This window comes from Amblyomma maculatum, chromosome 6 (genome assembly GCF_055883805.1).
Source record: "Amblyomma maculatum isolate TAMU_Amacu chromosome 6, ASM5588380v1, whole genome shotgun sequence".
Lineage (NCBI taxonomy): Eukaryota > Metazoa > Arthropoda > Arachnida > Ixodida > Ixodidae > Amblyomma > Amblyomma maculatum.
In genome coordinates this window covers 37,965,941-37,981,580 of record NC_139349.1, presented here as the reverse complement: position 1 = coordinate 37,981,580, position 15,640 = coordinate 37,965,941, and the positions used below count along the sequence as shown (strand labels likewise).

The following is a 15,640-nucleotide window of genomic DNA, read 5'->3' as shown; positions in this document are numbered from 1 at the left end:
TTTTTTTTACTTGATTTTTATTCTTTGTTCCCATTTTTTTCATGCACCGATATTTTGCATCACCAAACACTGGCTTTCCATTATGAACAGTTTGACGCCTACTGAACACAATTTTCGTTTCTTCAATTATTCCAGATATTTACTGATCAATTACAGACTAAATTTTTTTTTTGGCATCGTCAAGCATTGGCTATTCATTTTGAGCAATCTGACACCTCTGAACCCCCTTTTTCAAATTTTCATATTTTTTTAAATATTTCAAATGGCAAATTCTAAAATTTCAATGATTGCCTTTTCATTTTGAGCCTTTCGACATATCTTAAACCTCTTTTTCTAATTCCTCATTTTTCAATTTTTTAAATCACTAGCCTATTTACTAGACTCTAAAAAGTGAACGGAAATGCGTTCCCTTACTAAAGACTGAGTTTCAAGGGCGAAAGACAAGTTTTTAAAATTAAAATGCAGCTGTTATCTAAATAGCAAAGTAGGCTTCCTATCATATTATTCACTCTAAATTTTCCTTATTACCACCATCAATGGCTTATCATTCTGTGCATTTGACACCTTCTAACAACCCTCTTTCCAATTGTTCAATTATTTCAATTAACTGATCAGTTACACATTCTAGAGGTCCATAATTTCATCAAGCATAAACTTTTCGTTATGAGCATTTCGACACCCTTCTTTATTTTTTCCCGTTTTTCATTCCTTAAATTATTCAATGAATTACAAAGATTTTATAACTCATCTGTCACACACCAATAAAACATCACTCACTAGAACCCCAAATTAGTGAAACTTCACTTGGATAAACTTCAATGGACCTTAGGAAAAAGATTGCTAGGAAAAAAGCCGAAATAGGTGGTGGAAGCTTGTTTCCATTAGCTACAAGAAACATCTGGTGTTGAAATCGTAGCTCAACCCATTTATTTGTCATTGCGTTCATTTCCAAGCGAAGAATGCAGTAACCTTTTGCAGCATATTTGAACCTAGGGCGGCAGTGGTCCTGAACTCGGCCACATGTGTCCATACTCTTGTGAACCGTGTCCGGCACAACGGTCTGTTGGGCAGCAAATGCCTTTAGTTGCTCCAAGCAGATCATTGCTTCAGCAGATCATAGTTAACTAGCAGGAAGAAATTAGTTTTTATTGAAGCTAGGAGGCCCAGAAGGTCTGAAGTTCTGGCTTTGGTCGCGGAGCCAATTAAGCGTGCAATGCCAGCTATGGTTTAGGCTGGCTGCGGGCTTATTTAGATGGCCCCTTCTGTTTTAAACTAAATGACGGCCACTTTTCGTCACGCCGTAATAAAGTGGCCTTCTCAATATAAAAAATATGCAACAAAAAGTGGCGGTTGTGCTTGCTGAGGTGTTTAGTGCGACCTGGGATTGATTGATTGATTGATTGATTGATTGATTGATTGATTGATTGATTGATTGATTGATTGATTGATTGATTGATTGATTGATTGATTGACTGATTGATTGATTGATTGATTGACTGATTGATTGATTGATTGATTGATTGATTGATTGATTGATTGATTGATTGATTGATTGATTGATTGATTGATTGATTGATTGATTGATTGATTGATTGATTGAAAACTTTATTGAGTGCATGGGAGTTCTCGGAGTTGTGGGTAGTCCGCCTATTCCGGCAGCCCAGTGGCCTGCGCCGCAGCGTGGGCCCTGGGATCTGGGAGTATACAAGATGACGCCGCAGAAAATGTTCGTAGAATTGAAATGAGCAGTACACTGAATTCTTTAAAGTGAGGAACGTTTGCATTGCGCTCAATGGAGCTTCGGAAGGGGGGGGGGGGGGGGGGATAAGAAACTATTTCTTTTAAATGGCGTTCGTTCATGCGATTTTTTACTGTACCATGATGCGATTTTTTTTTTACACACCCCTGATTATTTCCGACAGGGGGTGCCTGCTACTACTATAGTACTACTCCTACGACACCGACGGCTTTTCCACTGAACGAGCTGCATAAGATATCGTTTAAAAGCGGGGAAAAACAATTGCACAGTAGCGCAGCACGCCGGACCGAGCCACCAAGTCTGGGCCCCGCGGTCGCAGCGCCCTCGCCGGACGGCAGCAGCCCCGAACGGAGGCGTTGCCCGAACAAAGTGGTCGCGATTGGGCGGCGCTCTCGCACGCGGCGGCGGTAGTGTGTCAACACCTCAGTATATTATTCTTACACCATGGCACACAGCAACCTAACACCGTTCGGCCATTTGTTTTCAATATGACTCTCAGGGCAGTGCCGATGGTCTGCATTTCACAGCAGTTGAAGCACCGCGGTAGGCACTGCAAAAAGCCGTGTAACTTTTCCACTGGTGGCTCTAGTCGATAACTTCTAGTGCGCCAACCATAGGGCTCCTACATTTTCGTGGAGGAAGTTCCAACAGCATACTGAGTGGTGCAAGTCATAGTGAGCATAAGTGCTCCCCTGCTCATTATATTGGTCGCCACCTGTGCGTTGGTCACTCGATATTGAAAGCGACATGGTAGCCAAGGCGCAAGAGGACATAGAAGAGCACTTCGTTAGGAGCATATTTGTGCGACTACTATTATAGCCCATTTGGAATACGCGTCGCAATTAAGCCTCATCAAAACCGCATTACTACCAGGATGTTTCGACGGTATACACGATATACGCTATATTCATTAGCACACGGCAGTTGGAACTGTTGTGTGGCTTTTGGCGTGAAATTAATAAATAGGTCATTTCGGAAAAAGTCCCAGCACAATTAAGCAATCAGTATGCCACGAACTAAAGCATGCATTGGCGACCCTTTTTCCACGCATGTTGGCTGCACAATAAACCCTTTTGAACTGCTTTGGCTAGACTCCATAATATAATACGCTATACACACGAAACGTCATACTTTGAAGTCGATAACCACTGACGTTTAATTTATTAGCGCAAGGAAGTAAGTAGAATTTGTTCTCGCCCTAGCCAGTTGGTGAACACACTGTGGCGAGAGTGCGTTTAACGAGCCAACAAGACGACGTTAGCAACAGCGATTCGTATCGTCAGTGATCGTGCTTTTTCCCATTGCACACCCTGCACGTTCGGCTGTCGTGGCCACATTTGCAAAGCGACGAACCGCGCTGCTCATCTTCATTTCTGGCTCTGGACGTTTGTGGGCTCTTGCCGGTCGACTTGGTCGGGCTAGCCGTGCCAGACTTGGTCGGTGACTGCACACTCGACGTTGACGTCTTTGTGGTGGATGAGGACGTCCCATTCTCCTTTTCCTCTTGCTCGTGCGGCATAACATCAACTAAGATTATGTTGGTTGTAACGGCCCCCTGAGCAGCGCCGGGATCCTGGTAAACTGGCCGTCCTACCATGTTCGCGTTACTTATCGGAAGCATGGTACGACTGCTACAACATACGACCAAGGCGGCCTGCTTGTCGGCAAGAGCTTGCACCACGGCGCCTTCGTATGCTTGTTCCTGGTACCCAGCTTGTCCAAAACGCTGCCCATACTGCTGCTGCTGCTGTCCGTACACTTGTGGCGGAAGTTCTGGTTGGTAAGTCATGCGGGCACCGGCGTTCAAAAAAGCGTTGTTCGAAGGATACTTGACGTATTCCCGCACCGTCGGAGCCTTGCAGTCCTTGCAGGTGGTAATCTGGTGTCGACTATAACAAGACTTGCATACCAGGTACGTCTTCCGCAAGCGGCACTTGTCACAGTGAATGTCCACTTGCATGAAACCAGGCTTAGCATCAGCCTTTCTCTTAGCACAGCTACTGCTAGTGGTGGTGCTGGTGCTGCTGCTACTGCTGGTGTTACTGCTGGTATCTTTGCCACGTTTCCTACTGCTGCTGCTTTTGCTACTGGTGCTACTCTTCTTGCCCTTGCTGCTCTTTGAGCTGCTACTTGTCTTTGTAGCCTTCGTGCTGGTGCTCTTAGTCTTGGAGGTCGCAGTAGAAGACGTAGTCGTGGACTTCTGACCATTTCGACCGTGTCCGCACTTGCACTGGAAGACGATCGAGTCGACATTTTTAGGCTCGATGCCGTAGCGCTGGACGACATCTAGCTGCTGGATCTGTGGAGGTTGGTTTTGTGGAATCTGAATTTGTTGAGGTTGTAACTGCGCAGATTGGATTGGTGGAGGCATGTTGTACGTACCTGCACCAAACGGCTGAGCGCTGGGCTGACCATCATAGTGGACCACAGGCCCCAGTGCCTCGTAATTAGCTGCCTGCATCAGGCCAAGCGTCCGTCCGTGACCAGGAATTTGTTGCTGCTGATACTGCCCGAAGCGGCTGACAGGCTGAAGCTGCTGGGATACCGCACCCTGGGGTATGGCGTAGTTTTGTCCATAAGGAGCCTGGTAGGGTTCAACGGCGTATGGCGACATGCCATCTAAACCCTGTTCGGCCGACACCCCTTGGTCTTCGACCAGCTTGCCTCTGGGACTGATGCGGATGCCTTCGGGTAGATCAACGTCCATGTTGTAAGTGTACTGGCGCTTTGTGACCGTCTCAGTGGTGACGACCTGCATGCCCATCTTGTCGCTCGGCAGCTGACGCCCTGTTCCTGTCGCCACTACGGGCTTCCTGATAACCTCAACTTCGTACATGGGGCAGTCACAGGGCACTTTTTCGCGCTTGTGAGCCTTGTGGCGTTTGTGATGGTCGCTGCTCTCGGATTTATCTCGGTGCGACTCTGCGGGCGACGCTGCCGCTTCTGGCCCTTCGTCCTTGATGCTTTCTTTGTCGCTCTTCCTGGAACCTCGGGACGCTTTCCTAGCCGGGGCTCCCGCAATCAGATCATCTGTTCGGCGAATGATATCACCAGTGGAGGCCTTCTTTCGGGAGCAGGAACTGGCACCTCCGGCTTCAATAGTGGCGCTGTAATTCCGAGTCCTCATTGACGTATTGCTCGTAGCTACCCTGGACAATGATATGTACACCGCATAAAAAGCAGTTTTCCTCAGAAATACAGGCTATTGTTTCGAGTCTTTAATTACATAAAATGCGTTTGCTTAAAGACCCCCTAAAGATAATTATGGTCATATCATAATGCGACACGTCTGCAGAGGAGGTCGTTCTGACAATTTGATTCAAATTTAAAAGCTCAACATAATTTACAAATATTTACAACTGCTTCTTAAGCGACTAGAGAAACACCTCACCGCGCATTCTTAGCGGCCCCCTTCCCGCTGAAGTAGACTGGTATGTCCAAGTGCAACCTCTCATCAGGGGTGACGCGGTCGAGACGGGGTGCGCACAGGGGCGTGGACGTGTTTGAATTGAGGAGAGAGGCGAGGAGGATTATTTTTGTCGCTGATATCTTCAGTGTTAGTGAAACTAGTTTAATACCTTGCGCTGCGGAATTTATTGATAAAATACTGATCATTCGTGAGCATTTTACAGCCTTCCTAAATTTCTTTTCATGGTCCCTTCAAGGAGTGCACAGCAACTAACTGTTTTACTTCGAACATTCTATTCTTTTGCAAGAGGAACCTGCTGAAGGAAAATAATGTCAAATGATATGCGCGTTTTTCTGCCAGGCTACCTTTTTCTCGTCTACATTTTATGTACGTTTTCTTATTTAATTATTTTGTTCATGTTTATTTCTTTTCTTTTGCGTGGTTAATATATATTTTCAATGATTGCTTAATATATTTCTGTATTTAACACTGCTCATTGCTGCTGATTTTGCTGCTTTTTTAGGCACTATTATATGTGTGTATATTTCTTCTGTACCCCCTGGATGCCTGTTAGGTATCGTAAATAAATAAAAAAAATATATTTGTCATATCTCGAATTTTCTCTCGCCTGTTCGGAAAAATGGGAAGGATCGCAGAGCAAATCTTCTATTCTAATCCAAATACATCCCATCCAATGGTAGTTCATCATCAGTACAGTGATGTCTAGATTGGCAAGTGAATTCAAGAACTAAGATGCTGACTGCCCTAAAGTAAACCCTCCAACCAATGGCGCCGATGTACTGTCATGACGTAGAACAAGTCAGCCACTTTGCACCTGCTGGCATGCTACGCCGACGAAGGTGCGTGTAAGGCGGCTGACCATGACGTCGTTGCAGGATAGGAAAATGCCATTGGACGGAAGGTGAATTTGAAGGTGTTTTGCACTGCGTTCTATATAGAGCTGCAGCCGACCGAGTGTGGGTAAGAACACCGGCGGGGTTGAAGGTGCTTGCTTTTTGGTTAACCTACTGCAAAAGGCTTTCATGGCCGAAGTTGCCCCGCAAGAGAAGGCGAGCACCTCTCGTAAAGTCAACTTTTTTTGCGACTCTAGAGTTGAATTACCGTTTACGAGCTCTGAAATGAGCTTCGTATTATATGGCATGTTGCTCATTGAGTCAACGCTTGTTAGTCTGCAGGTTTCTTATTTTTAGGTCACCTGGCTTTAAGACACTTTTTTGTGAGCTAGCATGGCTTTTTCTCTAATGACCGCATTGAGTGTTTAAGTTGAAGAAATGCTTACCCGCTCTGTCCTTCCAAGCCCTAGAAATCACGAAAATACAAGGCATCAGTCACGTTTGCACACCAAACGTACTGTTAAGCACCCGCTAGAATTTGATCAAAATTAAAGCACCAAAGCCAAGCATTCATTGAGCGATGTACTTCCAATCTATAGCTTGAACATAGCGAACAGAGCGCACATACATACTTTAACGGAGCACATCATTCTGCACTGTGCGAGCGCGTGGCGTGATTCAATTATTCTATTTCACCACAATACATTCCTGCAATCGTCGTATAGCACGCCGTACCTCGTCACCACCCTCCCCCGCCCAGATGGATGCTATACTTGCTGATGCGGTAATAAGTATTACAGGCGAGGGCATGCCTCTCTCATGGAAACTTCGGACGGTTCGGTTTACTTTTTTGCAGTGTGAAGCTCTCCTGGGACGAACAGTGAGGCCATAGGAAATGAAACCATGAAACAGAAGCCAAAAAAAAAAAAAAAAAAAAAATCGGTTGACGCACTCTATGTGGAAGCAATGTGTCTGCAAATTTTTAAATGCTTTAATTTTTTTCGTAGGAATGAAATGTGCCTGTGCATTTGTTATGCACAAGACCGGCAGAAGTTAGGCACTCTAGCTGCGGAGCGGCGGGAGTTGCCTAGTTGCACGGCCTCGCGGTCTTGTGCTTCTTCGGAGTCGAAACATTTGGGATACTTTTCAACGTTCACTGCGCACACACAACAGTATACAGACGACTGAATAACAGAGGAATTGTGCGACCCTGCCGACAACCTCCTCTCTCCTACACTAGCGACCACATGTGGTGCGTCGCCTGCGCATAAAATCAGTTAGGACCACCCCCCTCAATTCACAAAATTCCGCTTCAGCCAGTGCCATCTAACCAATGCTCTTCATTGGACTAGTTAGTGAATGAATTCAGACACCGTGACTAGCGCACAAGGAAGACGAACATAAAATGTAGGGGGTACAGGACACGTGCTAGACTTGCAACTGAATTTTACCCCGGAAAGGACGCATTTATACCCAATTTCTTTCCATTTTTTTCTTTGCTCCTGCTTCTTAACTTGCCGGAAGTTTTAGGTAGCCTTTTATCACATTTGACGCGACAGCAGCTGATGGCGGCACCATCGGAGCAAATTAAGAAGGAAGAAGAAAGAAAAAAGGGGAAAAAAATGTGTATAAACGCGTCCTTTCCGGAGTGAAATTCACTTGCAAGTCTAGCGTGTGTTCTGTCCCCCTACCTTCTATGTGTGTCTTTCTTGTGCGCTAGCGCCATGTCTGAATGCCATCTAGACATAATGCCTGCTGATGTCCTCCTCTCCACAAATTTGACGAAACAGGTGCGGTCCGAGCGACTTTGTTGCAGTAGTTGCTGCTCAAGCCTGGGCTGAAACTTGGAAATAATTACTCCTGCGGATGGGCATCGTGTCTCTCAGAAGCTAAAATTAGCACTAGCAGCTCGCTTCAATTCATGCTAAATGACTGTACATTAATGGTTACTTACCGCGGTAAAAAAAAAATGCAAGCACGCTCGTTCTTTCGCCAGGTACGGCGAAAGACCGCGTCCCGTTGCGCTGTTTCACTGTTTCACTAGAAAGAATGTCTTCACTTTGTGGCCGTCAGGGTGACTCGTGTGGTAAGGACACAATGACCTCGCCTTTTCCGATGTTGTTCAGCCACTCCAAAGTGTTAAGCGTGCCGGGAAAAACATGCGGCAAGCTAACATATGTTACTTCGACTTGGCTGAAGAAAACAACTTTTTCTTTTAGGAGTTTCAGTGCACTGTAAAGGCATCATGCCCATCGCTACATAGGTGGTGCGGTACAGACCTCTCTTTCTCCTTCTACTTTGTCTGCATGTACCAAACTTCATGAAAAGCATATGCACGTTAAAAGTCGCATCGCGGTCGCCTTCCTGGAACTTGATTAATTGCGCAATCAACTTATTTCAATCGCCAAAACAATTCTCCATAAGTTACACGAAATCAGTATTGCTCATAGTAGGTCTATGCAAATGTTTTGGCAATATCGCTGGGCAAAAACTGCATAATTATTCACAGAAATATCGGTAATAATATTACCGATTATACTATCAATAGTAACACGATCGACTGCACTATCGATAGTTTTTCACGCTTTCGGCAGTTTGCAAAAAATTATCGATACTCTATCGATAATCGATTTGCCGATAGTTTTGCACCACTAACTGCCACACAAACGCGCGGCTCCGGAGGTTACCCAATGTGATGTTCGCCGTGTGATGCGCGCAGTACAGCCGAGTCACAGTTACAGCGTTTCCACAACGGAAAAAAAGACAAGCAGCACCATCCCTCCGTAAAAAGCATGGAAATTTCTTGCGTTGCAGGATCGAAAGAAATACCTTTTCCTCGTTTCAAACTCCTGACATGACATCATATTGCCTGTGGCAACAAACGCGGCACTGACTATAACCGTCATACTGTTTTCATTTAAGATGTTTATAAGTGTGGTCTAATTGATTAGCTAGATAATTACCATGATTTTTAAAATAAGTGACTCTTCGGCTGCTCACTTGTTAGTTGTGCATAAAAAAAAATATTGTTTTCCCGCTCAATGTTCCTGAGCTTTGAAAGTGTCGACTGAAAAAATGGTATTATTGGCCGATATATGTTGGGCTTAAAGCTCAGGAGTTAAGTTCGATCTGCACTGCTCAGAAAGAAAATGTAAGGAAAACAGTTCCACCGATACAGGCTGCGATGCTGCTAGAAGCTGCTAATTCATCTGCGGAAACCAGTATTTGTGTACGTCGGCGTACTTTGCGAAGTTATGAAAGCCCCGCAGAAAGTTTATGGACCATAACCAATCTAACTTGAGCAATATGCAGTGACGCTACTGTCAGCAAGTTTGACCAATTGACCAATTAGGAGTGAAAAGGAGACTTAATGCCTATAGGAATACATGCAACCGAAAGTTTTCAAAGCAGCCTTTTCTCGTTTCACATTGCGCCTATGTCGTCACTCGATGCAGACTAACCATGAACGTCCTGGAACAGACTGGGAAAACATAACTGGTTACAAATGTGGAGTGTTTTTTTTTTTTTTAAATACAAGAAAGCATATAGGAGCACGAGTCGGGAGCGCAAGCTATGAAAACGCACATAATTATAACTTATCAAAATAATTTCCCGGTTTTGGAGAGCACGAACAAAGACGGCCAATTGTTAGAGGTTGCTTAGAAGAAAAGTGTGACTGAGTATACTCAGTCATTCTGACGGCAATCTATTTTAAAATGCCCCCATAAATGTGTATTGTGAAGCGCGACATACCTTTAAAAACACCCTTCTCTGTTGGGTGCTTCTCGCATTCGTGCAAGTTTCATTTAGTCCGCGGCATGCTGCGTACAGGCTACATTCCCTCTTAAATACTGTCGCTCAAACGATACAAACATTTAAGGCGAATAATGGTAGGCCCCGCCGTTCCGGCGGGGGCTAGCCTGCCACCGCCAGTTGTACCTTTGCAGGCCGTCATTGCACCCGCCACCGTTTCGGTGGCGGACGATGGCTGTTTTGACACGCGTCTTTCTCTCTCCTTTTTATTTTTCTTTCTTTCTTCTCTATTTCCTCCTCTGTCCGCACAAGGCAGCTGAGGTGGCTCAGCTGTAGAGCCAGTAGTAGGCCCGTGCATTTTCCTTTCTTTCTTCCTACAGTCGCACAGCACACGGAGAGCACGAGGTCGCATACGGACACGGTCGCATCGTACAGCACACGGTCGCCTCTCTGTTTCGCCTCCATCGAAACGCAGCCGCCGCCGATCGGGTATAGGTGCATTCACGTAATAGCGCGCACGAACATGGACAGAAAAAGTGGTGGACAACTCGTGCGCCAACTTCTAAACGTGAAACTACGTTTTCACATTAAAAATGAAAAAAAAAAAATGACGTCATGAGACAAAGTGTATTTAACGCTCAATTGTGTCAGTAAACGATCTGATGGAAGCTAGCGCTCATGTCGTCAGCGTCTTTCTCTGCCCATGTTCGTATGCGCTAGTACATATGTGACTGCGTAAACCTAATTTGAAATTATTCGCCTGCATAGTTTTACACACCAGTATGCTGCGGCGTCCACTAGCGCCCCCTTTGTCCTTCACGGCAATAATCCCGAACTTCGCTTCTACTTCGACAGGAACCAAACTGAACGGCCATATTTACTGCTCCTGCAGCTTAACAGCAGCTTTGTGCAGAATATATTAGTCGACGCGGAAAGAGAGGATGGCGGAGGATATTACCGGCGGCGCAACCGAGAACTCCGGCGCCAGCTCGCCCTCGGAAGGCGGCATCTGCGGCTGTTTCGGCTGTTTCGGCGGGTGCTGGGCATCCTTGCTGGTGGGCGCAGCCTTGGGAGGAGGAGGCTTCGACTTCGGTAGCTCAGCCGTGTCGTCATCGCAGTCGCACAGCCACGCCATGCCAGTCCCGCCGCTGACTCAAGAGCGTCGGCGCGCTGCTGCTGCGAAGACAGCCACGATTATTATCCATAAATCGCGTTCCGCTTCGGAAAAATATGACTACTAGACTGCACTTAGCGTAATGGTCGCTTAATCTCCAATCGATGACAGCGCAGAGAGAGCGATCAAGCGACTAGCTAAGCTAAAAGTGTTGCATTCGTCCTTTTTGTCAATTAAACCGCGGAAGGCGTTTCTGTGGAATCAGGTTCAGCAAAAAGAGACCACATTCAATTCGCATTTAGGCATTTCATGCATTCTGCTAAGTGCATAGAACCCACTGCGTGCTGTTATCGCCTGCGACGTTGTAGGATGATGTGAACAGCAAAAGTAGAGTGCAAGGAAGAGAGACAGCAGAATTCGAACGAAGCTCAACAAGACTACTGAATAACTCAGGTGGCAGTTCCCTGATTCCATGCAGAACAAAGCGCAATTTATAATAAAACGAGGGTATATGGCTTCATTGGTGTCAAATTTTGTGCAGACAAGCTCATGCTGATGTGGTAGTGACATCCATATTAGCTTCTTGATGCAGAGTATATAGGTATGGTCAGAAAGTGAAGTCACGCGTTCGTGTAATTGAAAGGGCTGAATAGCTGACTGGAAATGTTCACTGGACTAACAGATGGACCTCACTGTTATGCAGAAACATCGCTAAGAGAAACCGACCCTTAAAGAAACGAGTGCAGGCTCAGCTCTGGAAATAAAAGAAAAGGAGAAAAGAAAATAACTAAAACGAGGATCCAGGTCCGTGTAATAGCAACGGCTGGATAGCTACGGTCATGCTCGCTGCTAACTATAGATGGGCTCACTCGAGTAGGAGATCCCTTTCATTTCTAGAAAAAAGAAATTCACTTGGTGAAACTTTGCCGCTCTAATAATATCACAAATGGCCCTCGAACTCTCACTCCAATCGATACCCGCGGCCTGTTCCGTGCATGTGACTTCAGGGAAGCACGCGGGCAGGTTAGCGCGTCCGAATAAAACTATCTTGGTTGGCAAAAGCGTACTTTCCTGCCCTGTCTACCATGCTACGCAGAGCTTTGTGAAGCTCTCCGAAAACATTCAGTTTTCGCCCCAAATCGTCTACGTGGAGGGCTCTTCGACTCGATCACAGCCGGCAAACATGCGGACATCCCAATATGTCCATTTTGTAGATTTATTTCCGCGCCTTGACGGAGTTTTTGAGAACTATATGTTAATGCATTATTCTTTTGCACCTTTCGAACTTTCAGAAGCTGCAGTCGAACCAACTTATACAGACCGAGCGAGTAAAGAACGACACCTTATTACATAAAATGGCGCAACTACCATCAAAATGTGTACTGGGTATATACAAAAGTTGGTAGACCCCTCAACTCCGTTTTAATGTAAATATGGTTCTCATGTGCGACCTTGGTGCGGGCCGTTGCGGATCATCGTGAGCGTGCCTGCACTCAGCTACTGCCTTGATCATTAATCCATTATCGTATTAGCACCGAGTCGAAAGCTACACTATGTGGAAGGCCACTCGACATATATATGTATAAAGCTCTTCAACGCCTGTGTTGTGTGGTTTAGTCTTCGTTTTCGCGCTGTTTTTTATTACCTTCTATCATGCACCAACTAGCCCGCCAATATGCTCTCTTGTATAAAGCTCCTTTGTAACAAAGTTGTACTGCGTGCTTACGTATAGCCTAGAGGGTAGCTTGCCCGACTGGGGATCCACAGATCCTGAGTTTGATTCGCATCTCCTGCCAACTCGATCATGCAATGTAACCTCATGACGTCACACAGCGCTTCGACCAATCAGATGCAGTTCCCACCCATAGCGCCTGCCTGGTTTTCTACGAAAAGGCACCCTTAACGTTGCTCCGTTACAACTAACACTAGTGCACGAGGCTGTACTACTCGGTTACAGTGAACGAGAAGACCTCAACCTGGGAAAGTGATCACTACCGCCAACGCGGCAGCCACCCCCCCCCCCCCCCACACACACACACACACACACTGAAAATATGAAGAAGTGGCATTGAAACTCTGCTCAATCGGCAAGTACTTATGTACCGGCAGGCCAAAGCATGTAAAGTGGGAAAAAAGCGCGTGGCTGGCAGCGCGTTGAAAGCGAAACTATACTGCATGTGACCGGTGATCAACGTATGGCAGCGATTAGAGAAGTTTGAAAACTAGAAACAAGGTATACCTTTCTAATGTACCTGGCATGTAGTGGGTTTCGCCTGTCAGATCTCCGCCTTCTGCGCTACTGCCGCGTGCAGACAGCGCGCTGAAAACAGGAGGTCCAGTCACCCCATGGCCGTGGTGACCTCGCGCAGTGGGCACCAATAACAAAGCAGAAATTGAAGTGTAGATGCTGGTTTTCGGGTGAAGCTATATAGTTTCCGTCTTGTTTGTTGGTCTGCCTGACGCAAAATTGCGTAATGTACTTAACAGCTGCTCTGAGATGTCGCTCTATTTGGAGCCATACACACTGCTGGTGCGCTTTAAACAACGGTGACTCATACAGTACTATTCTGTTAGAACATATGCTGCGCTGTATTCGTCGTATCCTCTGAGCTTTATCGAGGATCGAATACGAGGTTCTTGACTTTATATCAGTTATCGAGTACGTCTCAATAACTATACGTGTTATCGTATCCCTACAGCGGCTCGCCCTTAAAAGGGTTGCGCGGCCAGGCCCAGGGGCATATGGAGACGCTGGAGAGCTTAGAAAGCAGCTTTTTATAAGGTCCGCAGTGAAGAAACAGACGTGAAATAGGTCTGTTGAATACATAAACCATTTTTTGTCACGTGCTCTGTATTTATTGGGCTACTTAACTTGAACTTTGGATAAAACGAACGCAATCCGCATGGCCATCACGTTCGTTACAACTGGACTCGACTGTACTAACAAATTAATTAAAACTCTGTACTGATGGGGTTTTAAAAACACTATCAAAGCTCTAATCATGCACTGAGATATAAATTTGGCGAAACACACAGGTACTATAAATTAGAGACGTCGGCACAAGACGGCAGCACTGGATAGATATTGAAAACATTTGAAGTGCGAGGAGGAGCACATATGAAGAGAACGTCGCAAAAATTGGTGCCGTGACAAAGTCCTGTCACCAGACTCTTCTTTCTGTTGTTTCTGTTTTGTTTGTTTGTTTGTTTGCTTTTTTCACAAACGAAACTGATTAAATCATCATTTTTGTCTAGAATACCTAGCATGCCTGTTGTCTACTGTTTTCCTTATCACATATTTGTCTTGAGGCTAAAAATTGAACACTCCAATTTTTATGACAAGTTTTTTTTTTTTTTTTTCGCATAGACTTGTCAAAAGATACTAGTCAGCCAAAGTAAAGAGGCACGACATACTGGGCGTGAGCAATGGCTTAATTATATGCATCCTGACATGAATATTTCCTCCCTCCTCCCATGTATGTGGCCGTAATGGTGGTGGCACGTGCACACTTGTATAAGATAGCATGATGTGCAAAAATATCCGTTATGATGGGACCCGCACGCATTTGCTTTCATCACTTTGAGAGATAGAAGAGGGTCGCAAAGCATGGTAGATTGAAGTGCAAGGGAGCACATTCTGAGCACGCTCGGGGACTCTTACAAATAGAGGCCGCGGATTTTGTAATCGCGGCTTTATCAGAGGAATGTGGGGGAATCTAGCTGTCGGGAGCGATAAGCGCTACAAGCCACGTTAGTGCATTTTTTAGCATGTTGCGGAATTTATGTGCGCCCATGGTTGTGCCGCTCACCTTGACTTCAAAGCAGGGCCTGGCACGAGTCCAAGGTTAGTCAGCCTCGCCTGCTGCCGGATGGCAGCACACCCATCACTTGGAAATTTTGGCGGCCTGCTTGGCCCGACGGAGGGGCATAAGGTCAGTGGCCGGAACAGCCGTCTCGGCTTCCGCGAGAGAGCACTTTTGCTTCTTCTTTCCCTAGGAACAAGTGCTACTCTCTTCGAAACAAGTATGTTTGTAAACACACAGGGCTTTTATAAGGTGTCTTATGCATTGAAATAATCAGTGGGTTTGCTAACGGTCTTTTCAAGACCAAAATCCTGCAGTCATGGAGAAAAGGGTTGCGACCGGTTACGGATTCGCTGGAAAAAACTATATATATATATATATATATATATATATATATATATATATATATATATATATATATATATATATATATATATATATTCCTGAGCTTCCTCGCAAGTTAGTGCGCTGATCGTTTTCCTCTGCATGAAGCACGCATGTTCATTTGTGATTCGGCACCAAACCAAACCAAACCGCACAATATAAATATTTTGCTTCGAAACTTTTGTGCATGACGTACTGTACACGGTGTCATAATTTAACATTGTGCTTGAGATGTGCGGCTTAAGCGTTTTTACCTAATATTCGCGCCGAGTTCAGGGCATGTTGAAATAAGGGTACAAAATGAAATATGCACACATTCCATGCTTTGCCACGATTTCCATTCATTTGGGCTACATGATGGAGGAACCTTTCTCCATGGGCTATATTGCGAGCCAGTGTCGCAGTTTTCAAAATAAATGTAGCACAAGTGACATTTAAAAATTTAGAACAGCATTCTCATGTTTATTAAATTTACTGCCACACATATTTTTTTTTTTTTTCAGTTTTATGGCTTTATACCAGGTTATACTGTTAAAATACGTAAAAACAACAATAAGCGGTTAT

General features: G+C 45.3%; 1 protein-coding gene across 1 annotated transcript; it reads right to left on the bottom strand.

The window, feature by feature from the left end:
- Positions 1–2,300: 2,300 nt before the first annotated feature.
- Positions 2,301–15,025, bottom strand: LOC146185563 (uncharacterized). The gene is made up of 4 exons (XM_084605554.1): positions 14,699–15,025; positions 10,734–10,948; positions 6,469–6,488; positions 2,301–4,908 (listed from the first exon to the last, which is right to left on the bottom strand). The coding sequence occupies exons 2-4, from the start codon at positions 10,908–10,910 to the stop codon at positions 3,039–3,041; spliced, it is 2,067 nt and encodes a 688-aa protein (XP_084461680.1). The 5' UTR covers positions 10,911–10,948; positions 14,699–15,025; the 3' UTR covers positions 2,301–3,038.
- Between the last annotated feature and the right edge of the window lie 615 nt (positions 15,026–15,640).